The sequence below is a fragment of the Eutrigla gurnardus genome (genome assembly GCF_963514095.1).
Source record: "Eutrigla gurnardus genome assembly, chromosome: 4".
Taxonomy (NCBI): domain Eukaryota; kingdom Metazoa; phylum Chordata; class Actinopteri; order Perciformes; family Triglidae; genus Eutrigla; species Eutrigla gurnardus.
In genome coordinates, this window is record NC_139918.1 from 25,399,919 (window position 1) to 25,422,737 (window position 22,819).

Consider the following 22,819-nt stretch of genomic DNA (forward strand, 5'->3'; position numbering starts at 1 on the left):
AGAACGGTCCATTGTGTGCATAAAAAAAAGCATTCACAACTCACCCAAATGCAGGAGCTCAAATCTATGTTAATGAACGCTTCGGTGCATCCTAAGAAGGATAATATCCGACGAGATTCAAACTAATCTCGTGCCTCCGTATCCCTGAAAACAGAGTAACTGTTTGTTAGTAAAGGGGATGAGACGAGAGGATGATAAGGGTGGACCGCATCAGCAGGCCCTCCTCTTCAGGACTAAGCCAAACAACTTCTAAACCACCTCTCTGGGCTGTCCTGCCGAGGCACTGTAACCCAGACGAAGAACTTGAATTCAGCTGAAGCCGTGACCTAACGTCACCCACAGTGCAGCGGTGGATGGCTGCCATGTGAAGGTGTCTGTGTTTGCTCCTGATCTTTTGATATAACTCTAGCAAGAAAAAAAAAAAGCCATGGCGAGGCCAATGTTGGGAGTTCCTCTGGTCGTGTTTGTGGTGATGCTGATGTGGACTGATGCTAAAAATGTAAGATATTCACTTTTTTTATTGGCCGACACAACATTTTTCAAAAACTCTGATGTAATTTAGCTCGCAGCACAGACTTCTATCTGGGCAGGTATTGAAATGGGAAAATTAGTCTTTTTTACAGTCTTTTTATCTCATACTGCACACACTGAGGGAACAGGCTTACTTGTAATCCTTTCCTGTAGACAGCCGAGTCTGAATTATTTGCTTATCTATCGTTTTTTCATAGCTTTTTCAACTTAACCCTTAAAGCAATGCATTAATAACATTTTGTGTGTTTTATTTGTTTGCATCCCTTCTCTTGCTGAAACAAGGTCCCTCTTTGAGAACAGCATGATCCTGTAAGAGTCTGCTGTTGTGTACAATGTCGGCTCCATTCGTTCTTCACAGCCTTAACTCTGATATACAAGTCTGTGGTGTGTTTGTAGTGTCTGTGCTTAACTTCAAACATCTTGCATCCTGCAGAGATGCAGGTTTCTGTTTGCATGTTTACCTCATTGTGTACAGTGTTAACCACACTGCGCTATGTTGGTGGGCCTTTTATATGGACGGTCGGGGACAGGATACGGCAGAGAAAAATAAGCAAAACAAGAATCCAGCACTAGACCGAAAGGTTAGCAGAGGCAATTATATTAGCATTAGCATTAGCATAGCCTTTATTGATAGAGAAACTCATACTAAAATGATGAGTTGTAGTTGAAGAGGAATGATGAGAAAATCTGTATTTTCATGCCGTCATAGCCCAGCCGCTGTTATTGTCGTGGCCAAACGCATCTCAAACCTAACACGAAGAAAATAATTTCAGATTATTATTGATCATAAACTGTCCTTTCATGTGCAGAAGAACATTGTATTAATTACACTAAAAAAGGCCACTGTTAAATGAGCCAACTTAGAGGTAGAAGCCAGTTTCCACAGTATGGATCATGGTTGTAGTAATAAATGGGGAAGCATGGTGAGGAGGCGTGGCTGAAAACATGAGAGCATTTCTCAACAGCAAATTAATTTGACGCTGTTTTCCCTTTTCACACAATACACACTGAACACTGTGATAATTTCCTTTTTTTAGTGTGAGTGCAACGGGAGGTCGAGGTGCCGCTGTGAAGGAGTGAAAGGCAGCAGGGTGAGTGGATCGTCTATTATCTGTGGAAACAGATACACCCACGATTCACGTCCATCACACAGCAGGCCACATACAAATACATGCAGCATGAACCAATATGTCTGCTGATGAAGATGAAACGCATGAAAAGGAAATACAAACATAAATCAAATAAAGAAGCAAAATGCTATACTTTACATCATATGACATAGAAAACAACAAATATGTATGCTTAAATACATTAGAAGTACAATTCTATAATTTACCTACAATATTTCTCTGTGATTTAGTTTGATCAATAATTGACTCTATTTTCCTCCTCTCTATATTGGTTAAATATTGTTTTCTTACCTTTTATTTAAATTGTTTTTCCTGTGAAATGTCAAACTATCCTCTGTGAAGAAGACCAACTGTTATTGTTACGTATTACTTGTTGTTATTACTACCACAACTATACTATTATTCATTTAAAATTTCAAAAGGAGGTCTCACTGATAAAAAAATCAAACATAATAAAAATAAAGCTTTCAAAACAGATCTTCCACCAGGGACCCAGTAAGACCATCAAGCCTCATTAAAACAACTGTCCAGCAGTTGTTTTTACCATCTCCTGTGCTTCACGAGTCAGATCAGACCCCAGAAAGCATAAATAGCTCCTTATTATTTCCCTGCTGTGGGACTAATAACTGATTATCATCTTAACTTAATAAGCGTGGCTCAACATCCCTCAGAATTATGTTTTCCTCTTTGGAGAGAACAGCTGTTTCATATGAAATCAACTTTCAGTGAAACCTCTTTGGTCTATAATGCAGCTCTGCCTATTGGTCTGCAACAAATCATGGCAAAGAGAAAATTCAAATAAACTTGAATGCATGTGTTTTCCTGCGTGCAGCTATACGATGACCGCAAATTCACACATTAATAAAAACTATATATATATATATATCATTTTTACCCATTTTGTTAATTAACCTGGCTCTATGACTGATCTCAGTACCCATCGTGGCACACTCAACACATCGTCTTGTCTTTTTTATTTATTTCTGTCTTTGTGCTTCCTGTTTTATTTTGTTACTTCACTCTCCTCTTATTTTCGAGGTTCTACTTCCTGCTCTTCCCGTTTCCTTTTGTCCGTTCTGCCCCTGATGTTTTTATTGGTTAGCGTAACAATCGTCTGATGATGGATATGCACATGCATGAATGCAGAATCTGTTTCTAGAGATTAATGATTGGGAAATAAACCATTTCACCCCTCAAGTTATCGGTGGGTGATTTGATACGGGGGGACTAACACTCGACGATAATACTACATTTTATCAATGTTCTCACACGTCTGTTTCCATCGGCAGTATTTGGAAATGTTCTTTCTTTCTCTCTCACGCTCGCAGGGAGACAAAGGTTTTCAAGGACTTCCAGGTCCCCAAGGACCAGGAGGCCATCCGGGATCTGATGGACATGCTGGGCCTTCGGGACGCAAGGTAGAAGTTCATGACGGCAACATTGACTCACTTTATGAATGAAGCTGTCTCTCTGTGAACCTAGACGTCTCGTTTGTACTGGATCTAACCAGATCACTAATTATAGCGTTCTGTCGTTGCCAGGGCAACGTTGGGCCTGATGGACCTGAGGGGCCAAAAGGCAATCCGGTAACACAACTTTGTTATCCAAACTTGTGTCTAGTTGTGTTTGTTTGTCGATCTGGTCTCCTTGATTTAAAAATGTAATTATGTTTGAAATGACTTCTCTAAAATATGTATGTCAGGGTTCCCCATGGTTATGGAAAACCTGGAAAAGTCATGGAAGAGTTGAAATGTTGCCCATGACACTGTGTGGGAATCCTGGTGTGTATAGATCCAGGTATCCACTCTGTAGCTGTAACTCCTGTGTGCTCTCTTTACTGTCCATACTGGTTTTGTTACCATGGTTACAGGGACCTGAAGGCAAAGCAGGATTTGCTGGGTCTCATGGTTTACCGGTGAGGCATCTTGCTCTCTCATCAATCTGATTTATGCATTGTGTAAGTTTGTCTTTCTGTATATATGTTTGGAGATGCTGGTTATTGTGATGTGTTGTTCCAGGGCATTCCAGGATTACAAGGCCCACAAGGGTCCATGGGAGCCCTGGGCTGCAATGGGACAGATGTAAGGAGAAAACAATTCCGACTGTTTTAGTGAAATCACACTTTTACTGTTCTCAAACAAACATGAAGCGGTCTTTGTACACTTTGAACGCATGTTTTTAGGGAGAAGACGGGCCTCCTGGTTTCCCTGGGGTCCCTGGCATCGATGGGGCTGCAGTAAGTTATTCATGTTACATGATATAGGGAATTATTATCATTAAAACATCCAGGAACATGACAACTGTTTTGAAATTTGCTTCAGCTTTATATTTCCTTTCCAGGGCCCGCCCGGTCTGCCTGGACCTAAGGTAATACATTTCATGCTGTGCCTCCCGCCCACGGTCACTTGTTTAGTACTTTTTGTCTTCAGGAAGAGTGAAACTGCAGAATTGCTCAGCAAATTTCCACCTTTACAAGAAGTTCAGTAGCAGGATGCACCGAGAAAACCACGACGCTGCACTATCAGGTGGCCTTTATTCCTCCCCAAGCTCTCCGAGCTCATTTTGTGCCTCGCCCACATGAGACCAATAACTTGTTTTTCTTGGTCTTCCATCCTTCCATCATGTCCACTTTTATTTACAACAAGAAATGTGTCTTATTTTCAGGACAAAAGCTGCTCATGTCTTATTTGAATCCACAGAAATGTACATTCAGAGTACATTTGCTTGTGAACATTATGATCCAGTTTATTTTGTGTTGAATCTCGCGCACGCGCACACACACACACACACACACACACACACACACACACACACACACACACACACACACACACACACACACACACACCTCACCATGTCAACCTCACAGCAAGGACAGTAAAATCAGCTTATCTATTTAAGATATTGTCAATAAGTGTTGTATTTTGATAATTATTGTATATTGTTACGCTTTGATAATTATGACATTTAATATTAGGATAGGATATTATTATAAAATGATGATAATTTCACCTATTGCATCAAAAACAGGACTGTACCGTAACTCTTCTTGTAAAGTTGTAGCAGGTTGAATAATTTCAGGTCTGGGATGTTGACGGGAGACATGCTTGAGTGGTGTTGTTCCCACAAAGTCAGTAAAATCTTCTGTAGGAGTTTATGGTAATCTTCCGTAGAGAAGGGAGGCATCTTCTGCTAATTACCTTTAGCAATGTAGCACAGGCTCAGGCTTATCTTGTTTGGTAGGCCTCCTCGCGTAGCGTTGAGGAAGTCGTAAAAATATTGAAAAATGCCTGTTTTATCGGAAAAAAAAATATTATCCCACTGGTTTTGTAAGTATCCAGGAGCTGCTGCTCTTTGTTTCTTATTGAGGAGAAGCAGATAGCGAAAAATAGCAGAAAATCGCAGGCGAGAGCAAAGAGGAAAAGCGTCTGCACTGTACGAAAGCCGGAAGCAAGCTCCAAGCTTTGTCTTTAGAAGACAAAGGCTGTATGAAATATGTTGTCATATGTAAGCTGTTGTTCCATAAGTGCTATCTGCCCATTTGGTCAACGGGAAGTCGGGTTTATGGGGTCGTTCAGAGAAGCAACCCCTCGTTGTAATTCTGAGCATGCATGTCAGGTGCACAGCGACATAAAGATGAGAGATGAAGCCCGTAGAGTGACCTCTGTGACCTCGAGACGTCATGCAGTAATGACGCTACCTGTAATCATCAGGTATTACAACACTAAAATCACCAGTTTCATTCTTCTTCATTCCACAGGGTGAAACTTGGGTATCAGGGGATGCATTACCGGGGCCACCTGGGAGGAACGGAGTGCCGGTGACTATTTCATTACATTAAATATAGTTTCCAGAAAGTAGAGATATAAAAAAGTAGATCTGGATCCAACATGTATGTGTATTTATCTTAAGAAGGGAACTTACCTTGAATTTGTACGGTCACTGTTTTAGCTGAACTCTTTACTCATTTAGCATTTCTGTTTTATTATAGTATTTTATATTAATCTGTTTCATTATGTCATCCTTGTAATTGTATTTATTGTGTGCTCGTCGCCACTGTAAATGCGGGAAACCTCAGTATCTCTCCAGCTGAAATAAAGGTGATTGATTGATTGATTGATTGATTGATTGATTGATTGATTGATTGATTGAATTTCAGGGGAATCCAGGTTTCCCTGGTGAGTCTGGAATCCCAGGGGACCCTGGACCATCGGGCTCTGTCGTGAGTAAAGTCTTTCTGTTGCCTTGTACAGAATACACAGAATAATGTGGAAACATGTATTTACATGCATTCTTTATGAGCAGGGGCTTCCTGGTGGGTCTGGGGCTCCAGGAACGAAGGTAATGCTAATACATGTGGATGAATACTTATAATATATGTGTGTGTCTACGTGACAGTTTTACCTCTGATAACAAGTGAGAGTATTTACTGGGTGTCCAGGTGGAGGGAAAACCGCAGCTGTGGGTTTCCTCTTGTTTTGGCGTGGGTCCTTGAATTATCATAGTTGGCAGCGTTCACACTACCTGGGAAGAGCAACATTTCCTCACTGTTGATTTAGAGATTTCTGTTGTTTGGCCACATTGCTTGTTCTTTGGCAGGGCAGTGTTTTGGAAGATCACGTCTGCATGTGACAAGGTCTCCTGGTTATTCTGAAAAACTCGTCTAGAGCGTTAAAAAACAGTGGTGATAAGATGTGGTGTATCAGAGGAGGGGAAGTCTAAACGGGGGAATGTGTCCGTCGTGTTTTGAAGACAGTCTAGATCATCTTATTTTATATAAACAAGTTTAAAACTGCTTTCCAATCCTCCAGGGTCAAGAAGGCATCGGAGGTATGACAGGACCGCGTGGACCACAGGTAATCACGCCGCAGAATGCTAATGAGGCTTCATCTAATTAGCCGAAACCTCTGACCATTTCTATGACGTGATGATACAGTTTTCTATGTGCATCATGTCTTATTGTCGATTGAGGATGAGCTCTGTGTTGGATGTAGGGGGAACCAGGACTACAGGGGCTGCCGGGGCCACCGGGTCGGGTCAAGGAGTTTTTTCTCACTGGGAGTCTCGTGTTAAAGGTACAGAAACCGACTGAGGGGGTCACAACTGCCCTGAATGAGTACGAAGTCCATGTGAGCCCACCAGTGCACCAAAACCACCGTTATCACACTTCACACGCCTTCACGGTTCCACGTTTAGCAGGGGATGTGTGAACAGCAACAAAATACTGATTAAAGTGCTCATCACTCTGCAGTTTAAATGGAAGAAGTGAAGTGAAGAAAAGCTAAATATTTGAAACAGAAAAGGCTCGACATGCTCAGTAAATCCCCTTGTTTTCAGCATAGTTAGATATTTGTTGTCCAGATGGCCTGAAGGTGTCACTAGAGGAAAGGTAGAGGAAATATGACGATTCCTAAAAAATGTAAATTAAAATGACCATTTTCCTCCTCAAGGGACTATAAAAATAAAATGTCTAGTTGTTAAGAATATATCTTGGTCCATTCAGGACCAAAGTGTTGGACAGTTGTGTCTTAATGAATCTAATTGATCACAACCTGAGGTTTATGTCTGATTCAGGGTTTAAAAGGAGACGAAGGAGACGTCGGACTAAAAGGATGCAAGGGTTCAACAGTAAGTTGATGATTTTTTTTTTATTTTTTTAAATTTTTTTTTAAGTTTTAATCCCCAGAAGTCATCCCAGGTATTGGCACTGCCTTGTTCGTGTTATGTACTTACGTCTCTGATTCTGTTCTCAGGGAGACCCAGGTTATGTCTATCACACCAAAGCAGAAAAGGGAGACAAAGGACTGGAGGGTCCAGAAGTAAGCTGTTCCATTCACCCTCACCTTTAAACCTCCCATTTTATGATGCGTACAAATGAAGTGCAGCGGTGTCCCCAAAACAGACATTTGCTGTGTTATTAGACAGAAAAGCCCAATAACAAGGATCATGACCAGCAGAGGGCAGTAATGCAGCGTTAAAGTGACGTGGGAAGGGAAGAAGACCATTATTCACTGTCCATCTGTTAGTGAAACATATGAATGTGTAAGAGTGTGACACACTTGTGTTTACTTGCCATTTATAGCAGAGTGAATGGCTTTGTGACTAAGGCCCCGTTTACACGAAGGGAAAACGCAGATATTTCACACGGTTTGGCCTCATATTTACAGGAAAACCCTGTTTTTATCACAGAAAACGATTATTTCTAAAAAGAGATTTCTGATAATGCTGGTTATGTGTCGTCGTGTCAACTGGGAGAAACGGGGTTTTACAGGAAGTGGCTCGTGTTATTGGTTGTTGTTGATTCTGAGGATTCTGATTGGCTTGCATGGCTTTATCCTTCTCCCTACACTGCCGTCCGTAGGTTTGGCATCGTTATAATGGCGTTCGACGGCGGATGTATGCGGGTTGATGTAAATGACAACTTTTGAAAGCGATGTTGTGTGCACAATGTTATATTTTTGAAAACGGAGAGGCGGGGAATATTCGTTTCTCTAAATACCATGCTATGTATAAACGTGGCCTAAATGTATGTGTTCTTATGTAATGTGTTTTTATTGTGTTCGGTTTTAATCCACCAATTCCCTAAACTCCAGAGGATTTTTCCCATTTGCCCGAAGAAATGCAGTTTGTAGTCATGTTTTGCTGCCATACAGAAAACAGACGGACAAATACTAAACTATAGTATATGTGGAGGGTGGAGAGAGAGAAGCTGCTCTGTAGTCTGGTGGTACAACTGGTGTGTGTGTGTGTGTGTGTGTGTGTGTGTGTGTGTGTGTGTGTGTGTGTGTGTGTGTGTGTGTGTGTGTGTGTGTGTGTGTGTGTGTGTGTGTGTGTGTGTGTGTGTGTGTGTGTGTGTGTGTGTGTGTGTGTGTGTGTGTGTGTCTGTCTTCTCCCCCTTTTCTAAAATTTGCAAGAATGTTGATTTCCTCTCTATGTGAAGTCCCGACTTTGTTTGTAATTTGGCCGACAACAGCAATGTCATCATCAATCTCCAGCACACACTGCTTTCATGATTGCTACCATGTAATGCCAACCAAAACAAGATTATAATGAAGTGATTTAAAGGAATGCTCGGGGCACTTAAACGTAAACGACTTTCTTTTGTAGAACGCAGAACCGATTCCTCACTGTTGTCCTCGTTTGTCCTTACAGGGGAAGCCGGGGAAGGATGGGAGGCCTGGACAATCATCTAGGGTACCGTCCTACAATGCTAACAACGTGTCATTATGTAATTATGTGCGTGGCTTTTCAATACGTGATATTTTTCTGTAGGGGTTGCAAGGCCCCAGAGGTGAGCCAGGATATCCAGGGACACCAGGAGGGACGGTCAGTTTTCTGTTATTGCCAAAAACAATCTTTCGGTGGGTCGGTATGCTTCGTATCGTCATCCTTTAATCGCATACTCTCATATTTAGGGTGAATACGGAGATAGAGGTCCTCCTGGTCCATCTGTAGATGTGAGTTTATGATAATACAGTTCTACTGAGTACCGTGTCCCACAGCATCGGTAAATCAGCTGTTCTTGTTGTTCCAGCGTGATTTCACGACTTCCCCCTGTGTTTTTTTGCTTTTAGATAATCGTGCCTGAGCCACCCAAAGGGTACCAAGGAGATCCTGGTTTCCCAGGCTCACCTGGACCCCCTGGGCCTCGAGGTAGATGACTATAATGCTGTGTAATAATGAGCAGATTAGTGATTTAGTGAGATTAACCACAAATGGATCAGTGCACTGAAGGCTACAGTCAGTGATCCACACTTTGCTGTACATAATAACACATGTAACTATACTTTCCTCAGGTGTTGAAGGTTTTCCTGGACCCGATGGACCTTCAGGTGCGTAGTAAAGAGGCTGGTCTCGTTCTTTCTCTCTACCTCCCAATGGCTCTGTACTTTATTTAACAGGTAAAAGGTGGTTTCCCTAAATGACTCTCGCTTTACATCTCGCAGGCCTCCCCTCTGGGATTTATGGGCCAGGCCCACCTGGTACCATTGGAAATCCAGGCCCAAAAGGGGACCATGGGGAGCCTGGCGAGATTGATCCGGGAATCCCAGGTCCAAATGGGGACGATGGTGATCAAGGGCCTCCTGGGGACCAGGGCCCACCTGGACCTCTTGAAGACAGAAGTATGTGTAAATGATTTCCTTCAAGTTATTTAATCCATACTCAAACATTTCTACTGATACTAGCTCTCATAATAATACTACTGATCTGCTCCCACTTTCATTCACACCAGTAGTTACTTCAAATATCTTGATAAACTCAACACACGTATGATAGGACTGTATGTTTTCATTTAAATCTTCTATTCTGTAGGCTTCTTCAGCGTCACAGCAAGCTAACCGGACAAGACAACGGTGTCTAGTTGGGCGTCTCACTTGCTTTCTTCTCTCTTCTGTTATGTTAAGATAAATCTCTATAAAGATAAAGTTCTTTTTACAGTAATATACACCAATATCACCTTCACATAATGGAGAAAAGGGCCAATATTTTCTTTAGATTTGCATTGGGATTCATTTCAATCTGTTACAAGTACTAACGAAGAAAAGGCAAAGCTTTCTTTATAGCTCGTAGACTGAAGGAGTGTTGTTGGTATTTCTTGAAGGCCGCCGAGGCGTGAAGGGGGAGAGGGGTCCGCCTGGACATCCAGGATATGATGGGATGTATGGGATTAGAGGTGAGAAAAATGAAATTCATTTCACATTAGTTTGACTTCTCTTCTGACCTGCTTATTACAGTTAATTAAGCTATAAAACATATAATATTTTGTATAGATAGGGCTCACTTAAAATATCCCCTGGTTATTCTTTGTTCAGGAGTGAAGGGGGAGCCCTGTTATGACTGTATCGGATCAGGATCCCCGGGTCCACCGGGTCCTCGTGGCCCACCTGGAATCCCCGGTAATAAAACCCCCATAAAAACACAGATTCTACCGAGTCTGTCCTCCTTCTACAATCAATTCATTTTTACATTATAATGACATTCTTCATCTTCCTGTCGCTCAGGATATAATCAAGGACCAGGAGCTAAAGGTGATCCAGGTTTTCCAGGACCTAGTGGGTTACCTGGAAGAGCAGTAAGAAAGCAAAAACCTCTTCTAGTGATCACATCAGGTCAAATTGATCGCTATGTGCGGCTGATTATCATAACCAATCTGATCTGATTGATGTCTGTGTATTCATTACATAAGTGCGATGTAATGTAAATTGCTGTTTACTGAAGTTCATTGAGGGAAAAACAGCTGTTTCAAACATTTCTTTCAGCAGTTTCCACTATAATTTATTACTGTTTAGGATTTACAAACGCTTGTAAACATAGTTCTTCTCTGAAGGGTCCTATTGGTGAAATGGGATTTCAAGGCCCTCCAGGACAGAAAGGAGACTCGTATACCTACGACGGTATTCTGATAAAGGCAGAGAAAGGAGACCAGGGCCAGCTTGGCAGACCTGGAGCAGATGGCCTCTCCGGGGTTCCTGGGCTACCAGGTCCTAAAGGCCCTAAAGGGCCTCCGGGGGATTCGGTGAGAGGTCTAACATGCCAGTCATTAGCTGTGTGCATAGCTCATCAATATGTAGCTTTAGGGAGTTTCTTGGAATCAGTTCTCCGTCTTCTCTCTAGTATCCTTGCCTTGAGGGAGACCCTGGCTTCCCAGGTCCACCAGGGCCTTTAGGCAGACGGGGACCTATTGGCTACCCTGGGCCAGTGGGATTTGGGTCTGCTGGACTTCCAGGAAGTGCGGGAGATGTTGGGGTACCAGGCCTGCCAGGACAGCCTGGAATTCCAGGTAAGCACCTTGCCCGACATATATACATTTATACACAAATATACAGACGTAAATAATCTTTTGTGCTCTCACTCCTTCGTTGTTAGGCCAGAAAGGTGAACCCAGCCACATCCACAGTAAAGGACCTCCTGGACCACCTGGATTTAAAGGTCTGCCTGGTTCACCTGGAGGCCCAGGTAAGCACGGCTGTATGACGGCTGGATAGATGGATCATCTTTACATTACCATACAGAAGATGATATAATAGTCTCTAATACATATCAACAAACATCCAGGTAGTCCCGGCGTACCAGGTACCCCAGGAGGACCAGGTTTTCAAGGACAGAAAGGAGAACGTGGTGGGGCGAGGCTTCCAGGAGGGCCTGGGATTCCAGGACAGAAAGGTAACGTTTCCAACATGGATAACAGATTCAAGATTCTTAGAGCAGTACGGCCGGTTAAGCTAAAAGTATAATAATTCGTGTGTGTGTGTGTGTGTGTGTGTGTGTGTGTGTGTGTGTGTGTGTGTGTGTGTGTGTGTGTGTGTGTGTGTGTGTGTGTGTGTGTGTGTGTGTGTGTGTGTGTGTGTGTGTGTGTGTGTGTGTGTGTGTGTGTGTGTGTGTTCAGGTGACAAGGGGCAACCAGGTCTCCCAGGTGTACCAGGTAGAGGCTTGTCTGGTCGGTCAGGTTCACAAGGCCTTCCTGGTCCTGCAGGACTCAAGGTCAGACAAACAAAAGTACTAGCGGTATACATCTGCGTATGTGTGTGTGTGTGTGTGTGTATATATATATATATATACCCCAGATTTCAGGGTTTACAAAGCTAATGTGCTTTTTGGTTGTATTGTTCAATGAGGAGAGGCGCTCTCTATATACAGTTAATTAGGAATAGTTCACCCCTGAAAGAGTGTTGAATGTGTTTCAGGACCACAGACAGCTCCCGCTGACCTGAATGCAGATTCATTTCAGTGTATTTTATCGTCAAAAGTCACGCTATGCTGTTTATTTGTGATCATCAGGGTGATAGTGGCCCTGGACTCCCTGGCCTGCCTGGACGCCCGGGGCCTCGAGGAGAAGAGGGAGCCCAGGGCTCTGTAGGAGATCCTGGACTCCCTGGCCTACCTGGGGACCCAGGACTAATTGGCAAGCTCGGTACTCCAGGAGAAAAGGGTACAACACTCATAAATCACACATGAAACTGTAGCCCACAGACAGAAATACATGAGAAGATATGCACATTTATTCATATATTCATACAAGCACACTCCGTGTAACATACAGGAAGTAAAGGGTCTGTAGGCCCCGCAGGACTGCCTGGTGATAAAGATTCATGTGGATTACCTGGACCAAGGGGAGCACCAGGACCAGCTGGTCAACCAGGTCAGTGCATATTGAAGTCATGTGATGTACTTAACTGTCAACTGCCCATAATTCATCATTGTCCAACACATTTATACGCTTTCTTCGTATACAATAAAGATGTTTTCACCGTCCATAAACCTCCTCTGCTCCTCGTCTCCCAGGACTTCATGGCTTCCTCGGTGAGAAAGGGAACCCGGGTTTGCCAGGGTTCGGTCCCCCTGGTGCCCCCGGTCAACCAGGTTTTCCTGGGCCATCTGTGCCGGGCTCACGTGGACTCTCTGGACAGAAAGGGATCAAGGGACAAAATGGCCAGCCTGGCCAACCAGGTATAGCTCAGCAGGCTAACCAGCCCCATATTAGTCGACAAACCTTGGTCATAGTCGACTAATATTTGTCATTTCTTCATGCTTTTTCATTCTGACTTAGTTCCAAGAAACTTATGAGCACATCTCCTGTAAAGACAGGCATTAAAGGGGTTATTTAGTGTGATTCCTTGTGGAGAAAACTCAGTTTTACAGATCTGTCGGATTAAATCTACTCATCAATTAGTCGACAAAATCACATGAGAATCTGTTCAATTCTTTAATACGTGATAGATGACTTTGAATACTTTTTTAGTATTAAATGTCCATCATATCCTACGTATTTAGAGACTTAGAGCTTGTTTTCATATTTCTTCAGGACTGAGAGGAGATCCTGGACCAGATGGGCTACCAGGATATGGACCAGATGGGTTTCCTGGAATTATAGGACCACCAGGCCAAATAGGTAAAGCAAACACACAGACACACACACACACACACACACACACACACACACACACACGGTGGATATCAACGACATGTTTTAACGTATTAAAGGGATATAAAGAAAGTTACACTCTTGTGTCAGATCTGAAACAGTGATTGCTGAGTCACTGTTTTCTATATGAGGTTTACAGTTATGGTGGCTGTTTACAGGTGCCTCTGGTCCACATGGAGCCAGAGGTCTCAGGGGTCCACCAGGCATGGAGGGTGACCTGGGTCCCCAGGGTCCTCCTGGTCCTTCATCACCAATAGTTGGTTTTGGGCCCACGGGGCAACAAGGCGACCCAGGTAAGATTTAAAGTACATTCTTATCACGTGGTTATACTGTGTAGTATTTCCTATGAGGTGGTGATAGTACCTCTCTACCTGTATCAGGTTACGCTGGTCCATCTGGGGTTCGTGGAGTTCCTGGAGGTACCGGACCAAAAGGCCAGAGAGGGATGGATGGAGCACAAGGTGGTCCTGGACTAAGAGGTTTGAAATTAGCTTCACATTTATAACAATACATTTGCCACTATTGTGGTTCAGCAAATCAAGGACTGTTCCCATGTTTGTCCAGGTCCTCCAGGCGATCCAGGTGTTGATGGACTGGTGCTCTCAGAAGGACATCGAGGACCAGCTGGAGCTCTGGGAGACCCAGGACTCCAAGGGCCTCCAGGTAAGTCATTAACTGTAGTTTCAGACCATAAACTTTCATACAAATTTGAATCTTTGACCTCACAAATGAAAGTACAGTAATACAACTTAATAGCTCTACAATTACATCATTCAAAAGGTTAACAATGTAGGTTATACATAAAATAATTTAAACTCAGTGTATGTTACCTAAAATATTTTTGTTTTAACCCCGCACAGGCCCAAAAGGAATAAAAGGAGATCATGGAATCCCTGGAGGGCTAGGTCCAGGTGGTGCACCAGGTCTAGCTGGTAACAAAGGTCTTAAAGGAGAGCCAGTTGGCTGTGAATATGGAAAGACTGGACCACAAGGACAAAAGGTACAGATTCTTTATTTCTCATCTCTAACAGATGCAGACGAGCAGTAAAACATTTATAGATCTCTTTCTCGTTCTTGCCGTCCTCAGGGTGAACCGGGATTAACCAGGACTGATGTGATGAAGGGTCAGAAAGGTGAACCTGGTTCTTTTGGAGCTCGAGGTTCACCAGGATACCGTGGAGCCAAGGGATCCCCGGGGCCCGCTGGACAGCAGGGTTACTACCACTGATCATGAACATACAGCAGTTTATGATTCCTGCTCCCCCTCTGTTCACCTCACCGCCTCTCCCTGCTGTTCCAGGTTCATCAGGCAACCAAGGGTCTAAAGGTTCAGATGGGCCTCTAGGAAACAAAGGACAGCCAGGACTCAATGGACCGGCAGGTAAAACTAGTTTTTGACTATTATATTATTAAACTAAAAGGCAACCTGAATCGGTATCGTACCTAATTTATCTTTTTCTTTGAAGTTTGACCTCAGCCTTACTTTTTTTCCCGGATCTGCTTCCCTCAGGTGACCCAGGTCTGCCGGGGGTTTTTGGTTCTCCGGGTCCTAAAGGCAGTCAGGGCAAGGACGGGATCCCTGGACCACCAGGGCAGAAAGGAGACACTCGTAAGAGGAATCTTCCATCAAATAGATCCTATATGAGCTCCTGCACATCATAGAAACATCATTGCAGTATTTTTTTTTTTTTTGATGCAGTCAGAACTCACGTATGCTTCTATCTCTCCACTGTAGCCGTGACAGGTGGGGTGACTGGGAGGCGTGGTGAACCAGGTCAACAAGGTGAGTCTCAGGTAAATGTTTGCTTCATTTTAACAGACGCTTTCAAACAATCATCTCAAATCTGTGAATTTACACGGAGACCAACTAAAAAAAAACCCTACATTCTTCCCTGTTGATTTAGTTCATCAGTGCACATATTGGATTGTTTTACACTGCAGGTCCTCCAGGGAACCCGGGTCCTGCTGGCTTGTCTCTTCCAGGGAGTCCTGGTCCAGCAGGAGACAAAGGATTTCCGGGTTTACCTGGAGTCTCTGGTCCCAAAGGACAAGGAGCGTCTTGTGTTAATGGGTTAAAAGGAGACCGAGGTCCTGCTGGCGATCCTGGCAGCCCAGGTGAGGATGTACATTATTATTGTTTTAAGTCATAATCCTCACATATGTGGTTTCATGATAAAGTGGCTCGCTGCTCCCTTCTGCATATGTAGGCTCTCGTGGCTTACCGGGCCCTCCAGGACCCACAGTGCCAGTGCTCAAAGGAGACAGAGGGGACCCAGGTCATACGGGAGCTCCTGGCTATAGTGGACCCCTAGGAGATCCAGGTCCTCAAGGACCCCCCGTAAGTGAGCTGAACTTCCAAGCCCAACATTCTGAATTCATCTTTTCCTTCAACAAAGGAGGAAGTAAACATTTTTTTTTTAATTTAATGTTTAAGATGCAATCAGATTTTCTTTTCCTCACCAGGGTCCAAAAGGCAGACCTGGAGGCCCGGGACCGATAGGTGATTCTGGTCCTCCTGGAATCCACGGCCCTCCTGGTAATCTATCATTTTTAATTTTAGCCTCGCGGTGAGAACTGCTCCGTAAACTCTTCCACAGACGATGGCAGATCTGTCACCGCGGACGAGTAATAGTCGTCAAATGATTTATGTTCCCACGACCGAGATGAAATACAAACGGGACAGAGAAAAATAAGATTCATGAGGATTCATTTCGCGTTTAGATAGATTTTATACAATAGGAAGTGGTGACAAGCAAATCCCCTTGAACTCTTTTTATGTGTTTTTTTTAGGTGGCAAGGGAGACCCTGGATCCAGCCCAGGACCCTCTGGTTCACCTGGGGGGAAAGGTTTTCCTGGACGACCCGGTGCGGCAAAAGTTTGTCTTACTGCTGTTGAAAATAATACTCAGCATCGTTGCTGTCTTCCAGACTCAATACACTCCTACATCTTAACAGACAATCAATTATGTCTTGCAGCAGAGATGCAAAACTCCATCCATCACTGTCAGATAACCTGTCTGTCCCTCGATGACTGTCGCTGTCAGCACACTACTGGCCCGCAGGTTTCACGTAGGCTGGGAAACGGCTTTCTGTAAATGCTCCTGCTCTGTCACCGCAGGCTTAAAAGGACAACCAGCATTTATCAGGATGCAGTATGGACAAGGATCTCCTGGCTCCCCTGGTCCCCCCGGGAATAGAGGAGCCCCAGGGAGCACCGGACCATCAGGATCACGAGGCCAGCCAGGTGTTGCATTTATTTTAAGATGCGCTACTGTGAAGGAAGCTGCATTTTAAATGTGTTGGTTTGATGTCATACTATAAAAAAATACAAAAAAACATATTGTGATTCTCTCTTGTCCCAGGTCAGACAGGCGTCAAAGGACAGCGGGGGTCCAGCCCAGACGGCCACGCCGGATTTACTGGCCACAAGGGAGACAAAGGGATCCCAGGACTGCCAGGTGTGTGAGTGTGAGTGTGTGTGTGTGTGTGTGTGTGTGGGGGGGGGGGGGGGGGAGACCCGATGATATCTCTTGAAGATAATAGATAGGAATTTGCTCAAATGGTGGTGGCACTTGAGACGTTGGTGAAGGATTTAGTGGAAAAGGAAAAGGTCCTTACTGGCATATAAAACCCTCCTCAGTCCAACGGTGTTCCCTACCCCCCAAATAACCCAAATAATATCATCCTCAGGCTGTCACTTGGTCCCACTGTATTCGGGGGGAGTCCCAGACAAACCGTGTTTCTCCTGCAGGTCCAGAAGGCAGACCTGGAGACGCCGGCAACAAGGGTCTTCCAGGGTTGCCAGGCACCGGCGTTCCCGGTTACGTGGACAGTTTCCTGATAGCCAGACACAGCCAGAGCACCGGCGTCCCCGACTGCCCTCGTGGCACCACCCTCATCTACACTGGATACTCCTTCCTCTTCATCAACGGGAACGAGAGAGCTCACGGTCAGGACCTCGGTGAGAGCACGGAAAACGCTTCACGAAACAGGAAAAACCCACCGGAGTCTGCAACAAACCCACAAAACCTGCGTCTTTGTCTCTCAGGCACCATGGGAAGCTGCCTCGCTCGTTTCTCCACCATGCCCTTCCTGTTCTGTGACACGGAGAGCAACTGCCGCTACGCCTCCCGTAACGACTACTCCTACTGGTTGTCCACGGACGCTCCCGTGCCCCGGGACATGGTCTCCATCACGGGGGATGAGCTGTCCTCCTACATCAGCAGGTGGAGAGGAGCATACTGAGATGTACATTTATGTGTATGACTTGCTTTAATATGGGTATGCGTGGCTGTATTTGTGTTTTTTAGGTGCTCGGTATGTGAAACAACCTCGAATGTGATCGCGGTCCACAGCCAGACCACTCTGATACCCGACTGTCCCGGAGACTGGGAGTCTCTATGGACGGGATACTCATTCGTCATGGTGAGGTGGTCAGCGGTTTTGTTGTTTATTTCTCTTCTCATATCCTCTTCACCACATCCTTGTCTTCCTCCTGGCCTTGATCCATCCCAGCAAACGGGTGTCGGGGCGCAGGGCTCCTCCCAGCCTCTGGTTTCTCCCGGCTCGTGTCTGGAAAGCTTCCGGCAAGTTCCGTTCATCGAGTGTCACGGCAGGGGGACGTGTAACTACTACCCCGACTCCTACAGCTACTGGCTGGCCTCGCTGGACCCCCGCAACATGTTCAGGTACATGACATCATCAGCCGCTAGGTGACCCTTTGCTAAGGCCCGCCCCTTTGAATGCAGACTGGCCAATCATAGCGTAGCGTCGGCCAGCTGCTCCTCCATCGTTTCAGGTTTTCCTCATTTTCAGGCTAGTTTTGGAGTGGATGGAAGTTCCTCAAATGTTCCGTTTCTACGTTAAAAAAACCTACCAAGCAAAATGTTTTCCTGTGATTAACTTATCGGTAATAAATGAAATATGCAGCTATAATCCAAAACTCCCATCTTACAGTAATAATGATGCATGCTTCACGTTTGTTCTCTCCGACAGCAAACCTGTCAGTCAGACAGTGAAGGGACCTTCTCTTCAAAGCGTCGTCAGCCGTTGTCGAGTCTGCAGGAAACCATGGCAACGAACAGATGACCGACGTGGGGCCGATTTTTAATATTCGGTATTTCCTTTTTTTTTTATGTCTTGGTGACGTCTGTATCTGTTTGTTAAATGTTAACGTTACAAATCGCTGGTTCTAAATAAATCAAATAAATTCCAAGCAGATGCCAATCATCGTTAATAGCCGGTGTTGTATAAGCTCTGATAATAGTTTATATTAAAATTAATGACATGTTTAGTGAGTCATTCTGTGTTATAGAGGTGTTAGTTTGCCACCTTATTCCATTTTATTTGTTCAGCTTCATTAATGAAAGTACAACTCTGCCTATGTTTCCATGTGCACTTGATTTCAGGTGTCTTTGGTCGGGAGGTTAAAAGTTAAATATTCAAATGAAATACTAATGAATAGATGTGATGATTATTTAAACTGTTCATCTGCCCGTTCGCTCCACAAGTGAATACCTTCGTTCCTCCTCATTCCTCTGCAAGAGGAGCAGTCGATCACCCTCATCCATATCTGTCACCCCGATCAATAGATGCAAACTCCTCCATGAAGCCAGATGCCAGAAGGTAACGCCGATGTCCTGAAACGCTGTCTTAAAGAAAAGGCTGCTGGTTCTTTTGGCCGCGCTGCAACGTATCGATCGCTCACAGAAATAACAAGCGGCCTCGTCTGCTTATGTAAGGCAGGCAGTTAACAACGAGGAACAGCTGAAGAGGAGCTGGACCTTTTAAGGGAATTAAAAACTCGCCGTGAAGTGTCACACTGATTACCTAACTCTCTCTTTTTCTGGACATTTTTGGGAGCAAAAATGCCGACTCATTAAAAGAGGAGTTCCAGCCCGTGTGAAATGTAACAAGCAGCCGCCTCCTTCCGTGTCCTCGTGAAGGCGGTTAGAGATGGAGAGAAAAAGTGTGATAGTGTCGGCGTTGGGAAGCTCTTGCTGTAAAGTGCTCTCGGTAGCCTTCTTAACGGGATTATTCCGCTCCCAACAGCACACTTACTAATTGTTTAGGCAGCTATATTGGGCTTCTACACTTCTATAACTGGGTTAGAGCGGCGATTTGTCGAAAGGTTGACGCGGCCTCAAGGTCGTCTCCGATGTGAGAAGGACACGTGTCCTTTTCAGCCACACGTGCCTGACATGGACGGGAAAAACGTAGCTTCACATACAGAACTACTCATTTATTTATGTTCAATATTAGATCTTTTCTAGGTTATTTTATCGAAACACACAAGCAGGTTTCTGAATATTTGATTGCAGGTTTACAAGGTTATAATACTGTTAAACTACAGGGACGTTGCCTGTTATTCTCCCACTGGTTGCTATGGGTTTATAGCTTTTTCTGTAATTATTCTGGGAATTTAGCTGCACATTCATAGAGACACTTAGTGCTGACTGTTATGAGGAATCGCCCACATTTAAATGTATAGATTAATGATAATAAATTCTGAGTGGCTTCTCCGCTTGGAGAGAAGTTATTTAACTTGGACTGAACATATTTGTTGTTATGACTCTCCTTTAATATATATATTTAATATATTGTGATTTGAGATCAGCTTTGCTTATCGACACTTATTCGAAACAGAAGGAGCGATGGAGGATCGTACGTTTGTTTTCACTTTGCTGCAGAATTGAACATTTCTTTTGCCTTTTTCCTGTATGTGAATAAAAGAACAGCTGACTTAATAACCCGTGCGTTTGCCTGATTACCACAAAAACAAAAGGGGGTTGTTAAATCTTCCGTCCGCGTAATGCAGTCGCGTATTTACAGCACGTGTCATTCCAGAAATCATTACCGCCGTGACGAGCGCTCCTTAATTCAGACGCAGGAGGAACTGTAAAGTGAAACGGAGCAGAAACCTCATTAAAGGAAGGAACAACAAACTCACGGACGATCAGTCGACCTTTCGTGACCTTCTGGATGTCCTCGTGTCTCCTTTCAGAGCGTTGGTTAATGAAGTCGTCGTTTTCCTCCACGTCGGGATCATCGAGGTTTGATTTTAAACCAGGCAGACGGGGATCTTTCACATTAAAGTCACGTCAACGACATCATCATCAGGATGACCTTCGCTGACACGACCAGGTTCGTTTCTGGAAACGACGACCAGGACGGTGAAAACGACTTCATTCAGACCGTTTTTTGACTCGGCTGTAAATTACCCAGGACACACTTCGGTGCGTTTATGGGGGGCAAACGGAGAATTGGAGATAATCCTTGGGTGGATAACCTTCCCACTCCTCCTCCTCCTCCTCTCTTGTTTCGAGGCCCTTTAAAACCAGCCGTGAATGTCGCGGTTTCAAAGCAGCATCATCTCGGCGAGGAGCCCCAGGCGAGCTGACCCCTCACACAAGGATGGCCCACATCTTGTTGTGCGTTCTGGCACTTTTGTGTTCTGCATCGTGTGTTGCAGAAAACTCTGAGGAGGGATACGAAGGCCTCCAGCTCCAGCAGGAATCACTGCCGTGGCTTGACACGCTGCGAGACAGACAGGTAAGACAGGCTTTATTTCCCCTAATGCATTGCTTCATTTCCACACAAAACCAGCCTTCCTTGCAATGGTTGAACCAGGCCTGTAGGATGTGTTTTATTTATAGTTTCATTTTATCCCCAGTGAGTCGTTCTGGATTCATATTTGGAAGTAATCTTGACTATCATACTCTTTAATATCTACGTTACGTCATATTCTTTGCCCGTAGGAGCAGACAGAGCAGCAGGGCTTGAACGAGTTTCTTTCTAAACTCTTCAAAGTTAAAAATGGAGAAATCCTGGACGGGCTCACGGAGAGGAAACCGGAGCAGAAGCGACGCAGACTGGGCATGGCGGGTCGCAGGCTCGGCTGCAGGTTCTTCTTCTGGAAATCCATGACCGGCTGCTGACTTTGTTCTCAACGAGGAGACAAAAACCATCACGTGGACGTGGCTCTTCACTGGTTTTAAGATGTGGTTTTCTCTTTAGCTGCTGTTTTAAAACCCCTTAAGTCCCCATATTTGATGTGTTTTATTTATTATGTGCTGAGCTCAGTTGATCAGTTGCAGTTTGAATGTGTTTGTCCATCCTGCCATCTCACTTTGAAATAAATCTCTTGACATTCCTGTCTTATGTCCCCGGTTCTCAGTAAACTTCTGCCTCAATAACCGTCAATTAGCTCAAAAGCACTTTTTGTCTCGTTAGTTGAACAATGCTAGACCCTTCTTGATCCTCATGTCTTTAACTACAGCTCACCTGACAGTCCCTGAATATTTCATGATGAGTAAACGGGCAGGAAAAGCTGCTGCAAATCCCTCCTGGAGTCCAAGAGTGACCACCGTTATCATCTGAGCATCTGTTAAACGGGGTTGGTACGGGTGCTGGAAATCCTTGAAAACACTTGAATTTTGTCTGGTGTTTCCAAGGTTTGAAAAGTGCTTGGATTTAGAATAAAGTGCTTGAAATATGTGTTCTATGTGATGACATATATGATAGAACAGAGAACAGAAGATCTCCATATTTGAGGGACTGAAAACAGCATTTTCTGACATTTCTGCATGAAAAATGACTTTTGATGATGAACAGATGATGAAAATAGTTGGTGATTATATTTCTGTGGATCTGTTAGTGGAATTAGTTTTCCTTTCATTTGTGGTCCTTCTGTAAAAAGCTGTCTCCAAACATCATGTTGGTTGTTTATAGGACAATAACATCTCATTTAATGTGATGAACAAGTGACATAATAAGTAGACTGAATACTGACCATTGGATTGATACAAATATGGAGTTTACCACAGCTGGAAGGTGCTGGAAGAGCATGGAAATGCACCTTGAAAAGTGCTTGATTTTGGGCCTCTCTTGTCCACCACATCATTTTCACTCCAGCAGAGGAGGCTGTTCTTCTCTCTCAGATGCTTTTAATATCATAAATGTCTGCAGTGTGCTTGATGTTTCCCTCTGATCTTTATGGCAGAACGGCAAAGCAATAAAGCGCTTTGCAGGCGTCCGTTCATCCCCTCCATCTCTGATGCACCCTCAGCTGCTCGTGATCGACGGGGAATCTCTCCTGACTTCAGTGTTGGCACGCCATCTGAAAGAGTTGGTGTGAGCTTGCAAATCATATCAGATATATTTGCATATTTCCTGATGCATCACATATGAGCACGCATTCAGGTCAGCTCAGCGGCAACGCACATCCACGAGGCCT

The 22,819-nt window shown here is 44.3% G+C and overlaps 1 protein-coding gene across 1 annotated transcript; it reads left to right on the forward strand.

Moving 5' to 3' along the window:
- Positions 1-423: 423 nt before the first annotated feature.
- Positions 424-21,521, forward strand: LOC311011777 (uncharacterized protein; the record flags this gene model as incomplete). Its single annotated transcript, XM_084006906.1, has 49 exons — positions 424-499; positions 1,569-1,622; positions 2,990-3,079; positions 3,203-3,247; positions 3,532-3,576; positions 3,680-3,742; positions 3,844-3,897; positions 4,002-4,028; positions 5,422-5,481; positions 6,656-6,736; positions 7,236-7,289; positions 7,415-7,480; positions 8,814-8,855; positions 8,934-8,987; positions 9,236-9,314; positions 9,458-9,493; positions 9,608-9,784; positions 10,264-10,335; positions 10,475-10,558; positions 10,664-10,734; positions 10,990-11,178; positions 11,277-11,442; positions 11,529-11,618; positions 11,718-11,825; positions 12,136-12,143; positions 12,441-12,591; positions 12,703-12,801; positions 12,945-13,109; positions 13,465-13,551; positions 13,743-13,877; positions 13,965-14,063; positions 14,149-14,247; positions 14,445-14,584; positions 14,672-14,798; positions 14,885-14,965; positions 15,095-15,193; positions 15,568-15,699; positions 15,792-15,922; positions 16,048-16,120; positions 16,375-16,449; positions 16,703-16,828; positions 16,947-17,042; positions 17,336-17,545; positions 17,633-17,810; positions 17,895-18,009; positions 18,100-18,272; positions 18,580-18,677; positions 21,056-21,135; positions 21,342-21,521. The coding sequence occupies exons 1-49, from the start codon at positions 428-430 to the stop codon at positions 21,519-21,521; spliced, it is 4,836 nt and encodes a 1,611-aa protein (XP_083863032.1). The 5' UTR covers positions 424-427.
- Positions 21,522-22,819: the final 1,298 nt, after the last annotated feature.